We start from the raw sequence: 19,344 nt of genomic DNA, 5'->3' as shown, positions 1-19,344 counted from the left end.
CCGAACAAGTCCACGGCAACCCGCCGAAGCGCATCCAACCAGACCCATTCCCCTACATTTACCCTTGCACCTAACACTTCGGGCAATTTAGCATGGCCAATTCACCTAACCTGCACATTTTTGGACTGTGGGAGGAAACCGGAGCACCCGGAGGAAACCCATGCAGACACGAGGAGAATGTGCAAACTCCACACAGACAGTCACCTGAGGCGGGAATTGAACCCAGGTCTCTGGCGCTGAGGCAGCAGCGCTAACCACTGTGCCACCGTGCTGCCCCAATATTAGGCCATATAAATTCAGAAAATATTGCTTCGATTCTGAAGAGCTTTTCCAATGCCTCTAAAATTCTGTTGGAAGTCTGCAAAGTACATGTGCTTTGAGGACATTACACAGGATGATTTGATGGTGCAATTCATTCAGGCCCGATAGCGAGGTCAACGCTTAACAGCAAGATAATCTTCAGTACATCAGGAAGCACATTCAACAACGAGTGAAGAAAAGATGGCGACACAATGTGACTTATCCTGGTGTCAATGTGACTATGGGATGTTGGATTGTCCCCAAGTTGGTTGATAGAATACACGTATCTGCAGGACAAAAGGAGTAAGACTGCAATGTAAATGCATGACTCCATCACATCGTGAACCAGCTCAGACTGATAAATCCTCTGCAGAAGCTTGTCCAATGTTATAAAGAAATTGGGTGATGTCAGCCCTCTCCCAATGCTCAGTTTACTGCCTTTGATATAATTGATATCCTTCTCAACATCGTCATTCAGTTGGGTAAGACTGCCTTCTTCTGGTTCCCATGTTTATCCATCAAATTACAGATTGAGAATCATTGAAGTTGTTTCCATTCCCAAATCTGTGTCATCTCCTTTGGTGTCTCCTAAGCATCAATCCTTGACTCCCCCTTTTTATTAGTTACTTGCTTAGAGAGTAGCTATTTCCACCTTTGTAACATTGTCTGATCTACCTCGTCTCAGCTTTTCTGCTGCTGAAGCCTCCATCTTTGTTGCACTCCTGGCCAATCTTGCACATGAAACTATCTATAAACAAGAGGTCATCCAAAACACTGCACCAAGTTCCTTTCCCCCATCACCCCTGTGATTGTTGACCTACATTAACTTCTGATTAATCAATGCCTTGATTTTTAAAAGCTCTTCAATATTTTCAAATCTCTCCACAACCTTAGCCTTCCCTATCTTTAATCGCTCCCGGTCCTACAACTCTCCAGGATATTTGCCCTCCAATTCTGGCTCTTGAGGTCCTTGACTTATAATCATCCCGCCATTAGTGGCCATGTCTTCAGCTGCCAATGTCCACAACTCTGGCATTTTCTCCTAAACCCCTTTCTTCCTTTGAGATATCAAATATTTGGCTAAGCTTTAGGTCATCCATCCTAATATTTTCTTTATGAGGAACAATGTCAAACTTTGCTTAACAATGTTCCAATGAGGTACATTGTGGCATTTTATTACATTGAAGCTGCTATGCAAATACATGTTTTCCTCACTATAATCACGGATCATACAAATCTGTCAGCTATTCCAGCATTGCTATAGGTAAAATGCATATCTAGAATAATAACATCAGAGGAACATATAAAAATAGGAACAGAAGGTGGTCATTCGGCCCCTGAAACCTGTTCCATTGTTCAAGATGATATTGGCTATCTGTTTGTGGTTTGAATTTCACATTCCTGTCTACACTTGGTAACCTTTGCTTCCGCTGCCAACAAGAATCTATCTGCCTCTCTTAAAAATATTCAATTACTCTACCTCGACTGCCTTGTGAGGCAGAGAGTCCAAAATGCGAACTGACCTAAATGTGCAACCCCAAAGTTTAAATCAATGAACATTTGTTCTGGAAACACCCAAAAGAGGAATCTACACTCACATTGTCAAGACCATTTAGGATCTCACATATTTCAATGAAATCAGTTCTCACTCTTTCTGAACTTCAAGCTCAGACTGTCCAAACTACCAAAATAACACAACCCATTCACCCAGGTATCAATCTACTTCCAAAGCATTTACATCCATCTTAAGATCCAACCTCACACATGGCATGGCGGCACAGTGGTTAGCACTGCTGCCTCACAGTGCCAGAGATCCAGGATCAATGCCCACCTCAGGCAACTGTCTGCGTGGAGTTTGCACAATCTCCCAGTGTCTGCGTGGGTTTCCTCCGGTTTCTTCCCACAGTCCAAAAATGTGCAGGTTAGGTGAATTGGCCAGGCTAAATTACCCGCAGTGTTAGGTGAAGGGGTAAATGTAGGGGAATGGGTCTGGGTGGGTTGCTCTTCGGAGGGTCGGTGTGGACTAGTTGGGCCGAAGGGCCTGTTTCCAAACTGTAAGTAATCTAATCTAATCACAGTTTCTGGGATGTGGTTTCACAGAGGGATCAATGACCAGGGCATAGATTTAAGGTAACAGGCAGAAGGTTTAGAGGAAATGTGAGGAAAAATGTTTTCACCCAGACAGTGGCGGAAATCTGGAATCACTGCCTGTAAGGGAAGTAGAGGCAGAAACTACATGGTTGCTGCGAGGCAGGTTCTATCCTGGGAGTGGGGGGTCTTATAAATTTACATTTAGTGAGTTTTCAATTTTCGAAACTACAATGAGGTCTGTGTGATTTCATTTTAGGTTTTTAATACACATAAAGAACCTCATAGTGATTTTAATGAATGATACACCAGACTGCCACATGATGCAATCTTCCTGGGGACTAGTAACTTTTATTATTAAAGAAGATAAAGTGTTAGATCCAAGAAACTTACTAAGATTATAATTCCGTATTTTTAAACGATCAACAGCAAACTTCACTGCACAATATTAGCACAGTATTACAGTCTATAATACATGTATAACTTATTTCTAAATATCCAGAATATCATATAAGTGACAGATTGATCAAATAACATACATCACATACCAAACAGCAATTGTGGTCAAGACATATCCAATGGATTTCTCAAAAATATCATCAGAATGTTAATAACATGATAACACATGAAGAATCTCACTGAAATTCTCAAAGGAACAACATTCTACACGTTTAATACCCTTGCCTTGAAACTCCCCCTCAGGAATCACTCCATCATAGACCTCCACAGCAACAGGCCCCTAACCAGTCCTGACTGACCTATTGAAAACCTAGAAATAAGCCACTCTCCAATTGCTGGCAGACTTCAATTTTGCCAACATTTTGAACAGCCACACGTAGCACCAATGGAACTAATGGTAGCATAAAGGTTACATTCTCACAGAATATTGGAAATGGATTTCATTAAATATCCACTTATAAGAAAGTGGGGAAGATTGTTTACAATGGGTTTGGAGGGATATAGGATATTTGATCAGCATAGACAAGTTGGGCCAAAGGAAAGGTTGTTTACAATGGCTTTGGAAAGAGGCAATTTCTTGTAATAAACATCTAACAAATAATTTACATACATTTTTACATTATCTTTTCAAGGCCGAACACCTGCAGTGAAAATACATCAAAATTTTCTTTAAAACTATTGTAAGCAGCTTATAACTCTATTTTGTATTGTAGGTATACTATCATTTTGGTATAACTGCAAACCAATATTCAAGTGACCACCATTCTTCACATTTATGCAAAACAATACAAATGGCCTTACCACTGTTTGCAAGTTAAATACTAAAGAACATAGAGTCATAGAGATGTACAACACAGAACCAGACCCTTCGGTCCAACTCGTCCATGCTGATCAAATATCCTACATCCCTCCAAACCTTTCATATTCATGTGCCCATCCTGATGCCTTTTAAATGTTGTAATTATACCAGCCTCCACCACTTCCTTTAGAAGCTCATTCTATACACGCACCACTCTTTGCATGAAAATGTTGTTCTGTAGGCCCCTTTTAAATCTTTGCTCTCCCAACCTAAACCTATGCCCTCTAGTTCTGGACTCCCCCAACCCAAGGAAAATACTTTGTCTATTTACCCTATCCATGTCCCTCAAGATTTTGTAAACCTCTATAAGGTCATCCTTCAGCCTCTGATGCTCCAGGGAAAACAGCCCCAGCCTGTTCAGCCTCTCCCTGTAGCTCAAACCCTCCAACTCTGGCAACATCCTTGTAAATCTTTTCTGAACCCTTTCAAGTTTCACAACATCCTTCCTATAGGAGAGAGACCAGAATTGCGCACAGTATTCCAAAAGTGGCCTAATCAATGTCATGTATAGTCACATGACCTCCCAACTCCTCCACTCAATACTCTGACCAATAAAGGAAAGCATACTAAATGCCTTCTTCACTATCCTATCCACCTGTGACTCTACTTTCAAGGAGCTATGAACGAGCGCTCCAAGGTCTCTTAGTTCAGCAACACTGCCCAGGACCTTACCATTAAATGTATAAGTCCTGCCCTGATATGCCTTTCCAAAATGCAGCACCTCACATTTATCTAAATTAAATTCCATCTGCTACTCCTCCGCCCATTGGCCCATCTGATCAAGATCCTGTTGTCCTCTGAGGTAACCTTCTTTGCTATCCACTACATCTCCAACTTTGCTGTCATCTGCAAACTTACTAACTATACCTCCTATGTTCACATCCAAATCATTTACATAAATGACAAAAAGTAGTGGACTCAGCAACAATCCTTGTGGCACACCACTGGTCACATGCTTCCAGTCTGAAAACCAACCCTCCATTACCACTCTCTGTCTTCTACCTTTGAGCCCCTTCTGTGTCTAACTGGCTAGTTCTCCCTGTATTCCATGTGATCTAACTTTGCTAACCAGTCTACCACGAGGAACCTTGTCAAACATCTTAGTTAAGTCCACATAGATCACATCCACCGCTGTGCCCTCATCAATTCTCTTTGTTACTTCTTCAAAAAACTCAAACAATTTAGTGAGACGTGATTGCCCATGTTCAAAGCCATGTTGACTACCCGTCATCAGTCCTTGTCCATTCAAATACATGTAAATCCTGTCCCTCAGGATTCCCTCCAATAACTTGCCCACCACCAATGTCAGGCTCACCGGTGTATAGCTCTCTGGCTTTTCCTTACTTAAACATGGGGGCTTTTTCTTTATTTTCCCCTCTATCGATAGAAATATATATTCAGTGGGACCCCTAAGTTAGAAAGCATGCATTTCAGATAAACAACCAGCTTCAATGTTACTTCAGATGAAAATATCAACATATAAAATAGGAGCAGACTTACTCCCCATTAAGATCAAGGCTGATCTGTTTATATTTTGAATTCCACATTCCCAACTACCCTCAATAACTTTTGGTTCTCTTGTCTGTCAGGAATCTATCTTATCTCTTGCTTAAAATAATTGCTGCCCTTACTTTGAAACTGCTATCCAGGAGCCACTCCTTCATAAATCACCACAATGATGGCTCCTGTTCTTGTAGATCACCTACTGTTCCTGGTTCTATACTCCCTGGATCCCAGAAATCCATTCCAGCACTCATTCACAAGAAAAACTCTAGCTCTTCACCAACAGAAAGCTTCATCAAGCATGTCTATCCAGGATTCTAAGAGCTTCTCACAATAGAGGTCAAGCTAATCAGCTAATATTTCCTCTGTTATGTCTCTTTCTTCCATTCTTTAATATGGGAATTATACTTTTATGAAAAAAAACAAAGAACTGCAGATGCTGGAGATCTGAAACAAAACAGAAGAGGCTGGAGAAACTCAGCAGGCCTGGCAGTATCTGTGGGGAGAAAGCAGAGGTAATGTTTCAATTCTAGTGGCTCAGAAATAATAGCAACCGTATTTTCTAAGTGGTATTTATATTGGAGATGGGACTGGAGATGGAGCTGGGGTGGGGGTGGGGGTGGGGCACGGTGGTAGTGAGATGGGGATGATGTTGCAAGGTAAGAGATGAGTGGATAGATAGAGACAGAGTCCAAGCTGAGGGAGATAGGAAAGTGGTAAGCAGGCAAGGGGGATTATTTATAGTGGAGAAAGTGAGGTCTGCAGATGCTGGAGATCAGAGCTGAAAATGTGTTGCTGGAAAAGCGCAGCAGGTCAGGCAGCATCCAGGGAACAGGAGAATTGACGTTTCGGGCACAAGCCCTTCTTCAGGAATGAGGAATGTTTGTCCAGCAGGCTAAGATAAAAGGTAGGGAGGAGGGACTTGGGGGAGGGGCGTCGGAAATGTGATAGGTGGAAAGAGGTCAAGGTGAGGGTGATAGGTCAGACTGGGGTGGGGGTGGAGAGGTCGGGAAGAAGATTGCAGGTTAGGAAGGCGGTGCTAATTCGATGGATTAGACTGAGACAAGGTGGGGGGAGGGGAAATGAGGAAACTGGTGAAATCCGAGTTCATCCCTTGTGGTTGGAGGGTTCCTAGGCGGAAGATGAGGCGCTCTTCCTCCAACCGTCATTTTCATTAGTCCATACACATCAGGAGATCAGGATGAAGAAATTAAACTAGCTGAAACAGCATAGAATTGCTTTGGCTGTGGCTCAGGTGATAGCACACTTGCCTCAGAAAAATAAGGTTTCAGGTTCAAAAAACCCACTCCACAGTTTGAGCATGAAAATTAAGGCTAACAGTCCAGTGTAATACTGAGGGAGCACTGCACTGTCTGAAGTGCTATTTATAAATACACAGTTAAACTCCGGTTTACCTGCCTGTTTAGAGAGATATAAACACGAGGTCTTGCACTTTGGAAAAAAGACCACAGGCATGGACTATTTCATAAACGGTGAGAAAATTCATAAAGCCAAAGTACAAAGCGATCTGGGAGTGTTAGTAAGGATTCTCTAAGGTTGACTTGCAGGTTGAGTCCGTGGTTAAGAAAGAAAATGTAATGTTGTCATTTATTTCAAGAGGGTTGGAATGTAAGAGCAGTGAGGTGCTACTAATAATTTATAAAGCTCTGGTTAGGCCCTATTTAGAAATACTGTGTCCAGTTTTGGGCCACACAACTCAGGAAGGACATACTGGCACTGGAGCATGTCCAGCGGAGAATCACATGGATGATCCCTGGAATAGTAGGCCTAACATATGATGAACAGCTGAGGATCCTGGGACTGTATTCGTTAGAGTTCAGAAAGTTATGGTGAGATCTAATAGAAACTTACAAGACAATGCATGGCTTAGAAAGGATGGATGCTGGGAATTTGCTTCCATCAGGCAGGGATACTAGGACTTGTGGGCACAGCCTTAGAATTAGAGGGGGTCAATTTAGAACGGAAATGAGGAGACATTTCTTCAGCCAGAGAGTGGTGGGCCTGTGGAATTCATTGCCACAGAGCACAGTGAAGGCAGGGATGTTAAATGTCTTCAAAGCAGAGATTGATAAATTCTTAATCTCACAAGGAATTAAGGGATACAGGGAGAGTGCGGGTAAGTGGCATTGAAATGCCCATCAGCCATGATTGAATAGCGGAGTGGATTCAATGGGCCGAATGGCCTTACTTCCACTCCTATTTCTTATGGTCTTAAAAGATGAGTAGGTGAGTTATCTTGGTGTCCTAGTCAATGTTTAACTCTCAATCAATACGCTAAAGAACAGATTATCTGGATTGGTTACACTGGTATTTGTGGAAATTTGCTATTTGCAAATGAGCTGCCATATTTCCAATATTATAACAATGACTCCACTTCAAGATGTTCTTCATTGACTGTAAGGCATTCTGTGATATCCAGTAGTCATGAAAAATGCTACATAAATGCAAGTTCTTCTTTTCTTCATTCTTTTAATTCTTCAATGGCAACAGGGGAAGTGCCAGAGGACTGGAGGACAGATAATGCGGTTCCACTTTTCAAGAGGGTGGTAAAGATAAACCAGGGAATTACAGACCAGTGAATCTCAGACCAGTGGTAGGGAAGGTACTGAGGAAAATTCTGAAGGAGAAAACTAATCTCAACTTTGAGAGGCAAAGATTGATCAGAGATAGTCAGCATGGCTTGGTCAGAGGAGAATCATAGCTAACAAATTTGATTGAATGTTTTGAGGTAGTGACCAAGTGTGTAGATGAGGGAAGTATGGTTAATGTAATCTATATGGAATACAGCAAGGCCTTTGATCAGATCCCACTTGAGAGACTAATAAAGAAGGTTAACTTTCACGGGATCCAGGGCAACTTGGCAAGTTAAATCCAAATTTGGCTTAATGATAGAAGATGGAGGATGATGGGAAAAGGCTGTTTTTATGACTGAAGGCCAGTGTCCAGTAGCACACCACAGAGATCAGCACTTGGTCCCTTATTGTTGATGATATATATGTAGAAGAGAATATGGGGATGATGATAAGTAAGTTTCAGGATGTACAAATATCGGCTGAGTTGTTGACACCAAGATGAAGATATTAGAATTCAGTAGGATCTAGACAGATTGATGACATCTGCAGATCGGTGGCAAATGATGCATTGTGGAAGAAGTAACAAGACAAGGGAGTAATCGTGAATGATGGGACGCAAGGAAGCTCAGAGGAACAGAGGGATCGTGTAGTGCTTGTTCACAGATCCTGAAGGTGGCAGGATAGGTTAATAAGATAGTTAAACAGGCATACAAGACATTTGCCTTTATCAGTTATGGCACAGATTATAAGAGCCCAAAGATTATGTGGACTTGGCTAGGCCACAGTTTGAATACTGTGCTCTGTTCTGGTCATGACACTTTTTGAAGGAATTGATTGCATTGGTCGGAGTACAGAGGAGATTCATCAGGATGTTGCCTGAGACGGAGTGGTTTAGCTAAGAAGAGAGGTTGGATAAGCTCAAGTTGTTTTCTTTACAGCATAGAAAGCTGAGAAGGGATCGGATTGAGGTGTATAAGATTATGAGGGGCATGGTCAGTGCGGATAAGGGTCAATAACAAGTGGTATATTTTTAAAGTGAAAGGCAAGAGGGGATTTGAGGAAAATATGTTTCACTCAGAGGGTGGTAGGAATTAGTACTGTATTGCTGGAAGGCTAGTTGAAGCAGGAAACCCCACAATCTTTAAAAAGTACTTGGGTGACCACTTGAAATATCATAACTTTTAAGGCTTTGGGCCAAGTGCTGGAAAGTGGGACTCATATAGATTTAGAGTAGTTTTTTGCCAGTACAGACTCGATTGGCCAAAGGGCCTCTTCTGTTCTGTATGATTCTATGCTCCTAGAAAATCCTTGCTATATATGAATTGAACTGGCTGGTTACAGTTATCCATGTAAAACCAAAATACCACAAATGTTGGAGATCTGTGACAAAAACAGGAAGTGTGGGTCTCGGACCTTCTGTAGCGAGAGAATTAGAGTATCAGTTCGAGGTCAGTGACCCTTCTTCAGACATATTAACTCTGCTGTTCTCTCCATAGATGCTGCCAGGCCTGCTGAACTTCTGCAGCACTTTTTGTTTCTATTTCAGTTGTCAACTTGCCTGGTTTTCTTCATCCCACAAACAAAATCTCTCTGCTTCACACTGGATTTTGATGCTGCCTACTCTGTTAACCATTGGTCTTTGGAGTGAAGGAGTCCGAAGCTCTTTGTGCACTCACTTGTTCCTGTTTCAGTCTATCCTGACTGTACAAGACCCACATCCCATATCTCATGTCAGTGATTGTGTTTGAGTAAAACAATGAGCAGGAGAATAGAGTGGATTGGAATTCAAGTATTGGATTTTCCAGGTTAGATAATAAAACAGCATTCAGCCAAGAACAGGACAATTCACTCCTCTAGAATAAGCTACGTGACTATGCAGCGTAATCACAGATCTAAGGAGGCCAACATGTAACTAAGGAAATGGGGAGCAATTGATCTTTTTTTTTAAGATGGGAGTTATTGAAATAAGGCTATGCTGCACAAGTCTTTTACTCACAGTCCCAAGGTTGTGCTGGTGGGAAGGTTCTCGCTGAGACACCACAGCTAACTGCCTCTGTAGCCGCAGCACTTCTTTCTGAGACTCTCTCAGCACCCGCTCAAAATCACTCTGTTGCAACCTATCAGGAGCCTCCTGTGCATAGACAAAAACAGAAGAGGTGCACAGATTTATTGCAGAGATTTATATTTTGAAATATGAAATCAGATAAGATTAAACTGTGAATAAATGAGAACAAATTTTAGATTACAAGATGATAATATGATCTGATTTTCCAAAGACTCTGTAAATAAATCTATAATAATAGTGTACTAAATGTAGTCAGATTGAATACGGAGGTTAACAAGGACAAGTTAGTGTTCATTCTCCACTTTTATGTGGTACTTTTAGCTGACAACATTTTAAACCATGTAAATTGGAACCATGTGGTGTGACCACAGTACAAAAAGAATGAGTGACAATACTTCCTCTTGGCTTATAACTAGGTAATTATATTGAAAGTACTTTCAAGAACCATTTGGAAAGATTGCAATAGATTTAACAACAAAAAGATCTGAATGAGGTGACACCCATCAGGCTGAGATTCAGGAACTATCATATCAATAATGACATTTCTTTTCAAGGGAAGCAGTGTAGGAAGCAAGGGCACATTTATGAAGTGACACAAATTAAACACTAAACTTTAGGCATAAATTTTACATTTGCCTTAACTTAAATTGGATGTGTTCAGTAGCAAAGCATGACAGCAAGCAATTATTTAATATGGCCACTAGCAAAGGAATACTCCAAATAGTAAGAATGTCAGGAGTGATTAAACAATGAGGTACAAATGACTTAGCAGAATATGTGCAAGGAGTCATATGTAAATCTGCCCCTCAAATACGACAAGTACGACAGAAGATTTTATGAACTAAACATCTCCAGATATTCACAGAAGAACATAAGACATAGGAGCAGAAATGAAGCCAAGCAACCCATCAAATCTACTCCTCCATTCAATCATGGCTGATAAGTTTCTCAACCTCATTCTCCCGCTTTCTCCCCATTCCCCTTGAACCCCTTAACCTGCTGCATTTCCACCCACAGTGTACATGCAAGATGACTGATCTTGTAACCCATTAAATTTCGTATACAAGTGATTCAGTTGAGCTATAAGATTCAAGTTGAATGATCCCAAATCAAAGTGCCAATCAGCATCATTCAATATCATAGGCTTGGTGCAAATATGCAGGAAATGTTGAACATGTCAGAGAGGTTTGAGGAAGAGATTAAAAGAAAGTTGATACAAGGCTTTATAAACAGTGGCATGGAATACAAAAACAAAAAAAAGTTATAATCAACTTTTATAAAACACTGATTATGCCTTAACTGGAGTGTTGTGATCAATTTTGGCCATCCAACTTTGGAAGTGTCACAAAACCCATTCGAGAGAGTCCAAAAAAGACTTACAAGAATGATTTCTGGAACGATTCCAGTAAATTCATTCGTTGGTGAAATTTGGAATGTTGTTCTTAGAGCCGACAAAGTTGAGAAGATATTTAATAGAAATGTTTAAAATCATGTGAGGTCTGTACAACAGCAACTAGAGAGAAATGACTTCCATTGCTGGGAAGGTCAAGAACTAGAGTATACAGATTTGGGAAAGTGGTTCTGCATAGGCAGAATGAGGAGCTAGGAATTAGACTAAAAAGCAGAACCTCACAGGTTATGATATCTGGTAATATCACTGACCTGACATTAGGTACATTAAAAACAGGTACTGTTTACATAAATTTGGAAAGTCAAATACATAGTTTGAAAACTGGCATGGGGGAAGTGAATGTAGTTCCTAGAGAACAGGCTCCAGTTGTGGCAAAGTGGGGGTTAGACTGCTTTGATGGTCTACAGAAAAGCAAAGCTGACTTGAAAACAGGCTATTTTTAATGCAACAAATAGTTATGATCTGTAAGTGTGGAAGCAGCTTCAATCATGACTTTTCTTGACTTTTAAAAGGGAATTAAACAAACACTTGAAGGAACAAAATTTGGAAAAAACTTGAAGTAATGGGATGGGCACTGGGACTAGCTAAATTGCATTGGCAGAAATCTGGGTTGGAGTCAAATGGCTTCTTTTGCTATTATAACTACTTTGCAATCCAATTAAGTGAAAAAGGTTCTCAGGAGTTGGTATCTTGCTTAAATTTGCATACTTTTGAGAGGAAATACAAATTAACAATGTGATGGGGTCCTTTTAACCATTAGGAAACTGAAGTTCAACAAAGCTGGTATGAGAAGGGGAAAACTAATTGATTACACATCACATCCATAATAGGGGTTACATCTCTAGCTGCAACGTGGGCAATCGAAGAATTCTACAGGACTCCCCTCAAAACTTAACATGGGAAAACCTTTGCTCCTATTCATGCATTTTTGATTGCATGATACACATTCATTTACCTGAATTTATAGCACATTAAATCATATTTGCATAATCAAAATGGAATGGCAAATGCTGCAGAAAAGCCTCTTCATTCTCTTTAGAACTATCTTAACCACAAACGACGTTGGTTGAAACATTTGGCCTGCAGCTTGTGAAAGAATTATGGGCAGTGCGATTTAAAATCTCATCCAGGGAATGGGTCACACCATCTGGGGAGAACATATTGACACTTGTTGACTTTGGCAATCAGAGTAGAGTGTCCCAATTAAATTGTTTGGGCTAAAAGACATGTAGGCAAACAAGTGTAGTTGAGTGCAAACCTGGAGTTTGAGTAGGAGGTTCAGTGAAGGGGCAGAAGGATTGTTTTCTTCTGTTTTTGCTTTTCTACCCTTATCACAATGGAATTGGTTTTTGCTCTACAACATGAAAGGGAGTTAGTGTCTAAAGTCTATTGTATTTTTAAGATTAACATCAATACAAATTGGTAGCAATGTTTAAAATACGTCGGTAAGTGAAGAATACAATGAAATAATGAATTAAAACTCAAAGGACGGCAGGTCAGGTGATGTGTCAAAGCTGCAGCCTGGCAAGCTTCTGGATTCCATTGTGATGCAGGGTCAACATGCCCACAAAAAGGCTTTGAAGACTGAAAAACTCTGACTCAGAGGTTAGGTGGGGAGGCTGAATTACAGACACCCTAAAGCATCAAGCAAGGGGAAACTTAACTGGACTCTTTGCACCAGGAAGCAGACATACTGCTTACATTAGGACTGGTCAAAGATTAGGGACAGGAGAGTGTGACTGAGAGTGGGAAAGGTAAGGAACCCAGAGAGAAGCTGTCAGGAGTGTCAACTTTGCAATTATCCATTAGAAGTGAAGTACTCTCAGCTTGTTTGGATGAGAGCAGGGACCAAAGGATGGATGAGCAAAGTGACCTTGGCACCATGGTACAGGAGGAGCATCAAGGAATAGTGGGGAATAGTATATTGAGAGGGAGTGCCACTGTTCCTTGCAGCAAAAAATGAGAGAAGATGGCTCAGTTGCTTGTTCAGTGCTAGAATTCCAGAAATCTGCTCAGGATTGGAAAGGAACTTGCAATGGGATGGGGAGGATCCAGGTCTTATGGTCCATTACGTACCAGCAGCATCGAACTTGGGAAAGTGGTTCTGCATAGGGAGAATGAGGAGCTAGGAACTAGACTAAAAAGCAGAACCTCACAGGTTATAATATCTGGTAACATCACTGACCTGACATTAGGTACATTAAAATAGGCACTGTTTACATAAATTTGGAAAGTCAAATACATAGTTTTAAAACGGCATGGGGGAAGTGAATGTAGTTCCTAGAGGACAGGCTCCAGTTGTGGGAAAGTGGGGGCTAGACTGCTTTGATGGTCTATATATGAATAGTTCTGGGACCAAGGTTCTTGTGAACCAAATAACTAGAGAAGTAGAGAGAGTTTTAAACAAAATAGTAAGGGCAAGAGTTCAAATGTGGAAAGATATGGTGCATCACAGAGTAAAGACAAGAGAGAAAAATAGTAATGTGGCAATAATAGGAAGGGACAGAGGGAAAGAAAAACTAGAATACACCAATCAGGAAGAGATGTCACGAAGATAACTTTTAAAAATAAACTGAAGTCTCAGTACATGAATGTGCATAGTATTCATAACAAATCAGATGAACTGATAGCATACCTTGAAGTGAATAAATATAATTTAATAACCAATACAGAATTGTAGTTTCAGGATGACAAGGAACAGGTTCTGAATACTGTGGTGTATTTAATATTTAAGAAGGATAGGAAGCTAATTATATCTGGAGGGGTAGCACTGTCAATTAAGATTTCCAAGAAGAAATCAAGAAGAAATACTGGGCACTTGTGATTAAGAGACAGCAGTAACTATAGGGGACATGCATCGAGACATAAATTTGAAAATCAGACTGATCACAGTATTTGGATGAGGAGTCCACAGGATGAATTTGAGATAGTTTCTCAGAGCAGCATATTCTGGAACTAACCAAAGATTGGAATTCCATAATGTGACAGGATTAATTCGAGGCATTCCTGGGCAACAGCAATTACTATTGAATTGAAATTCATGTTCACTTTGAAAGGGACAACTTTGGGTCTAAATTTAGTATTTTAAATTTAAATAAGATCAATGTTGTGGGCATGAAGGCTGAACTAGCTGAAGTGAACTGGCACTCTAGGCTAGGAGATCGATCGACAGTGTCACAGTGGCAGACATTTAAAGGGATATTTCAGAATAGACAGAATAACTTCATTCCTATGATAAAGAAAATTCCCAAACACCTCTTCAATAATTAAAGAGGTTATTGAAAGTATCAAATTTAAGGCAAAAACACATAGTTGTGTACAGACGAGCAGTAAGTCAGATGATTGGTCAGAATATAAATAATGGCAGAGAATGGCTAAAACATTAATCAAGACAAAGAAATTGAAGTATGAGAGGAAGCTAGCTATAAAGATTAAAAAAGAGACAGCAAGAGTTTCTGCAGGTACATTTATATGGCAAAGATTGAGTATTTGTCCTCTACAAAGTGAGAATGGGGCATTACCAGTAGATAATAAGGAAGTGGTGCAATCCGTGCTGGTACAAACAACCTTGATAGGACGAAAATGGAGGTTCTACTGAAAGAATTTGAACAGTTTAGGGCTAAATTGGAAAGGCGAGTCTGCAAGGTAATAATGTAGAAGTCAATGTATTATAGCCAAATTTGCAGATGACACAAAATAGGTGGAAAGGCAAGTAGTGAGTATGACACAAAAAGTCCATGCAAGGATATAGGCAACTGGGCAAAAACTTAACCAATGGAATATAATGTGGGGAAATGTGAGATTATGCCTTTGCCAGGAAGAACAGAAGAGCTAAATATTACTTAAATGGAGAAATACTGCAGAAAGCTGCAGCACAGAGGGATTTGGGGTACCTCATGCATGAAGTACAAAAAAAGCTAGAGTACAAGTTCACCAGGTAACAGGGAAGGCAAATCGAATGTTGGCCTTTATTTCAAAGGGAATGGAGCATAAAAATAGGGAAGTCTTGCTAAACTATAGAAGGTACGAGTGAGAGTGCAGCTAGAACACAACAGAACAGTTAAGGGCTCCTTATTAAAGGAAAAATATAGTGGCATTGGAGACAGTCCCAAAAATATTCACTAGGTTGACTCCCAATATGGAGAGATTTTCTTATGAAGAGAGTTTGAGTAGTTTGGGCCAGTACTCATTCAAATGTAAAAAGAATGTGAGGTGACCTTATTGAAACATATAAGGCTGTAAAAGCTGGTTGTAAAACATATTCAAGATTGAGACAGTTTTTTTATCATTAAGGAAATTAAGGATTATGTGGAAAAGGGAGGAAAGTGGAGTTGAGGTTTACCAAATCAGTCAGTTTCTCAGTGAATGACAGAGTAGACCCAATGGGCTGAATGGCCCAGATCTACTCCAATGAGTTTTGATCAAACTTCCATTTATGAGCTAAAACAATGATATGGCAAAACTCCACATTTAACATTTTTTATGGTAGCAAGTTACTAAAAAAAAAACTGAACACTTATTTTTGTCAGCAACGTTTTCCTTAAACTAGAGAGAGAAATGTTCCCCTTTTACAAATGGCACAGATCAATTGTATGGATTGACAGTCCTCATAGCAAACAATCGACAACTGCTCTCAGCTCCAACAGCTTCCTGTAGCTCCAATTTGCTGAGTTGTAACTTCAGGTGACCATATCTGAGAACTTCCCTCAATTTTCAGAGGGTTTCTTAAATCTACTGCAAGTATTGAAGCCTTTTTGAAAGATTCTCCTATCCATAGCTATGCCAGGATGAATCTCCCAGAATCTTTAAATTGTTACAGGATACATCTCTTCAATGAGAAACCATCTCACCCTTCTAATTTGATTATGCAAAGTCAAGCAGCTTGTCTCTGTTATCCACTTAGAACTGCCATCGTTTGGACATATTTACAGACTTTTAGGGGAGCCTGTAACCTAGTTTCAAAAAAAGCTTTCTCTTCTCTCTTCCCTCTAGCAATGCAAAACACATTAGCCTTGTATTTAGGTGGAAGTGCTAATTAGTTATCTTGATCCCAACTCCCTTTCATCTTAGACGTAATCAGTTTATAGCACAACTCCTTCCAAGCTGATAATTTTTCTGGCCATTTGAGAGACTCAACAGACTATTCATTGTAAACTGAGAGATTTATCTCATTGCCTCTAATTATAAACACCTTGTGCATTCTTCTCAGTGAAACAATCTCAGCTTTCCTGTCATCATTAGCAATCAAACCACCCAGTCTTATGGTCAAGCTAACTGCAGAACAGCTTACATGAACCCCCGTTTTATCCTAAATTTATAACCTGCAGTCCGAAAAGATAATAATCATATACTCCTCACAACGCAAATAAGACAAAGACAGGCAAAAGGAGTAGATCAGAAGAGAATGAGAGGTGCTGGACAGGGGTTTTTGAGCATGGTAAAAATTAGGGGAAGACATGCCAAGACCTGAAGCAGGGTATGAAAGGCCAAGGTGAAAGATAAGAGAATAAATTGAGAGTCTCAGGCCAAGCTTAAAGAATTTCAGATAATGGTAGCATGACCAATTCAAGGGGAAAAGAAAGGGGGAATCAGCAGGCAATGATTGTGGGGGTGGGTGGTTTGTGCTATCCATTACACGTCTGACCCCTTTAGTTCCTCAGTCTGTCCTGCCCCACTTTCAAACCCCAAACCTCCCTTACATTGTCGGACCTTATCTTAAGTACGTCCCTGAAAATTAAGCAAACCTTTCAATGAGTCTTGGCAGCAACACTGGGTTCAGGGCACTTATCAAATGCATAAGAATAGCAATAAGCCATTCAGCCCTTTAAGCTTACTCTGCCACTCAACTAGATCATAGCTGATCATCTACCTTAGTGCAGTAATGTGGCATAACCTCCTATATGCACCTTGATGCCATTAGTCTCTAGAAATCTCTCGATTCCTGTTCTAAAAATACTCAATGATTTAGTTCTAGAGCCTTGGGATACAGAATTCCAAACATTCACCACCCTTTGAATTCATATTCCTCCTCACCTCAGTAGTAAATGGTTTATCCTCATTATCCTATACCTGACATTATCTTCCCTGGTTTTACACTCATCAGCCATGGAAAACTTATCTACATCCGGCCTGTCATGCCCTGTAAGAATTTAGTAAGTTTCAGTGAGATCATCTCATATTCTTCAAAACTTTTGGGAACACTGACACAGTTTCCCCAATCTCTCCTCATAAGACAATCCTAACATGCCAGAGATCAGTCTGGTTAATCTCCACTGCAATCGCTAAAAGACAAGCATAGCCTTTATTAGATCAGGAGCCAAAACTGTACATAATATTCCAGTTGAGGCCTCACAAGAAAGCATGTCAGGTACTGGATATTGAGAGATGACATGAGGTATCGGATAATGAGTGACAATGAGGGGATAAGATAATGTGATGTGAAGTGTAAGGGAAAAGAATATATGGTGCACGACAATGAGAGATGAGAGGCATAAGATACTGGGAGAGAAAATGAGGTAGAAACAGAGTGAAAGAGAATAAGAGGTCGAGGATAATAGGAAATGTGAAGTACAGGATAATGAGAGAGAATACAAGGTACAGAATAACACAAAGTATGTGAGGTGCAAAATACAAGGAGAGAATAATGTGGCAGTTTATTACAAGATAATGAGAGCAAATAAGGGAGTGAATGTGAGGTGTGGGCAGGGAAGATTAAAATAGTAAAGCAGCAAACAGCAAAAAAACCAAGAGCATTAAACAAAACATTCAGAAATGACACAGGTGCTATGAGCACCATGAATGTACTGGTTTGATAATCAGCACATCCTAACTTCCTGAGAACAACTTCTGAGGATCTTCTCTCATATAATTCCTCCTCCCAGCAAATAGAAGTCTAGGTTATCCATCAAGAGAAAAATAGGCAGAAGGAAAAACCAAAATACAGAAGGGCGAAAAGATATCTACAATAACAGAGATAGCAGAAGGAAATTAGAGAACAGAACAAGGAATGAAAAGTAAAAAAAAGTATGAGATGTAATGAAACAAAAATCGTTTGAATTTGAAATACTTTTGAAACAGTAACTTAAGGATATGTTAGGACTAGGCAACTTAAAATCAGTTGTTTAAAGTTTTGAATTGCTAATCTTCCTCTCTTTTGAGAATTGTGTAATAATTGCTTTATAAATGGTTGGGGTGGTTATCATTTGAACATCACTGGGAAATTCTGCTTAATAGTATGATAGTGATGAACTACCAATGCTCATCTACACTGCTGCTCTTCTCCCACTGTCTATATCTATTTTCACTGGAGTTTATTAAAAGCAAATTTGGAAGAAGGGATCCCAGTTGACTTTCCCCTTATGAATACACAGTGCTGACGACAATAACAAAGCCTTTATCACTTACATTAACTCAATTTGAGATTTTTCAATTCTGTAATTGTTCAAATCATTCAGATGTCAACCATGGTCTGATACATCTCACTCTCACCATTTGAGACAGAATATTGTAGATCTGATCCCTTCTCTACACTTGAACACATAAATCAGGCTAACAATCCCAATTACAGTAACTAGGAAGCACTGAACGTGCAGTCTTTCAGATGAAATATTAACCCAGAGCCTTCTCTACCAGCTTAAAATGATGTAAACCACCCCTTGTTCACTACTGGATGAGAAACTGGGGAGTTAGAATCATAGAATCCCTACAGTGTGGAAACAGGCCATTTGGCCCAACAAGTCCACACCAAATCTTTCCAGTATCCTAGCCAGTGCATATCCCTCAACCAACATTGTTAAAAACAGATGAACTGACCATTATTACTTTGCTATTTATGAGATTATGCTATTCATAAGTGGATTGCCCTATTTCCCTTATCACAGTGTTCAAAAATAACCAATCAGCCAAGTGCTCTGGAACACAATAGCCCAATTATGAAGATCTTTAAGGGAAAGCAGTAAAGTCGGGAAACATTTAAACAACATCTGCAGAATCTGTAATTGGTCCAAATGTTTGAAAATTACTTTTAAGAGTTTTTGAAGGAATCAACTGTAATTTTCATGTATAA

General features: G+C 40.0%; 1 protein-coding gene across 9 annotated transcripts in view; it reads right to left on the bottom strand.

The window, feature by feature from the left end:
• tspoap1 (TSPO associated protein 1) overlaps positions 1 to 19,344 on the bottom strand; it is a 299,740-nt gene that overhangs the window by 126,087 nt on the left and 154,309 nt on the right. For all 9 annotated transcript variants that reach the window (XM_087977435.1, XM_043718641.2, XM_087977432.1 and 6 more), the window contains exon 5: positions 9,800 to 9,934. In XM_087977435.1, coding sequence (XP_087833561.1) covers positions 9,800 to 9,934 — 135 coding nt within the window. The remainder of the gene's footprint in view (positions 1 to 9,799; positions 9,935 to 19,344) is intronic.

This window comes from Chiloscyllium plagiosum, unplaced genomic scaffold (genome assembly GCF_037043375.1).
Source record: "Chiloscyllium plagiosum isolate Xiang-an unplaced genomic scaffold, Cpla_swu_hap1 HiC_scaffold_31, whole genome shotgun sequence".
In the NCBI taxonomy this organism is placed as follows: domain Eukaryota; kingdom Metazoa; phylum Chordata; class Chondrichthyes; order Orectolobiformes; family Hemiscylliidae; genus Chiloscyllium; species Chiloscyllium plagiosum.
This window is presented reverse-complemented; position numbering and strand designations above follow the sequence as displayed.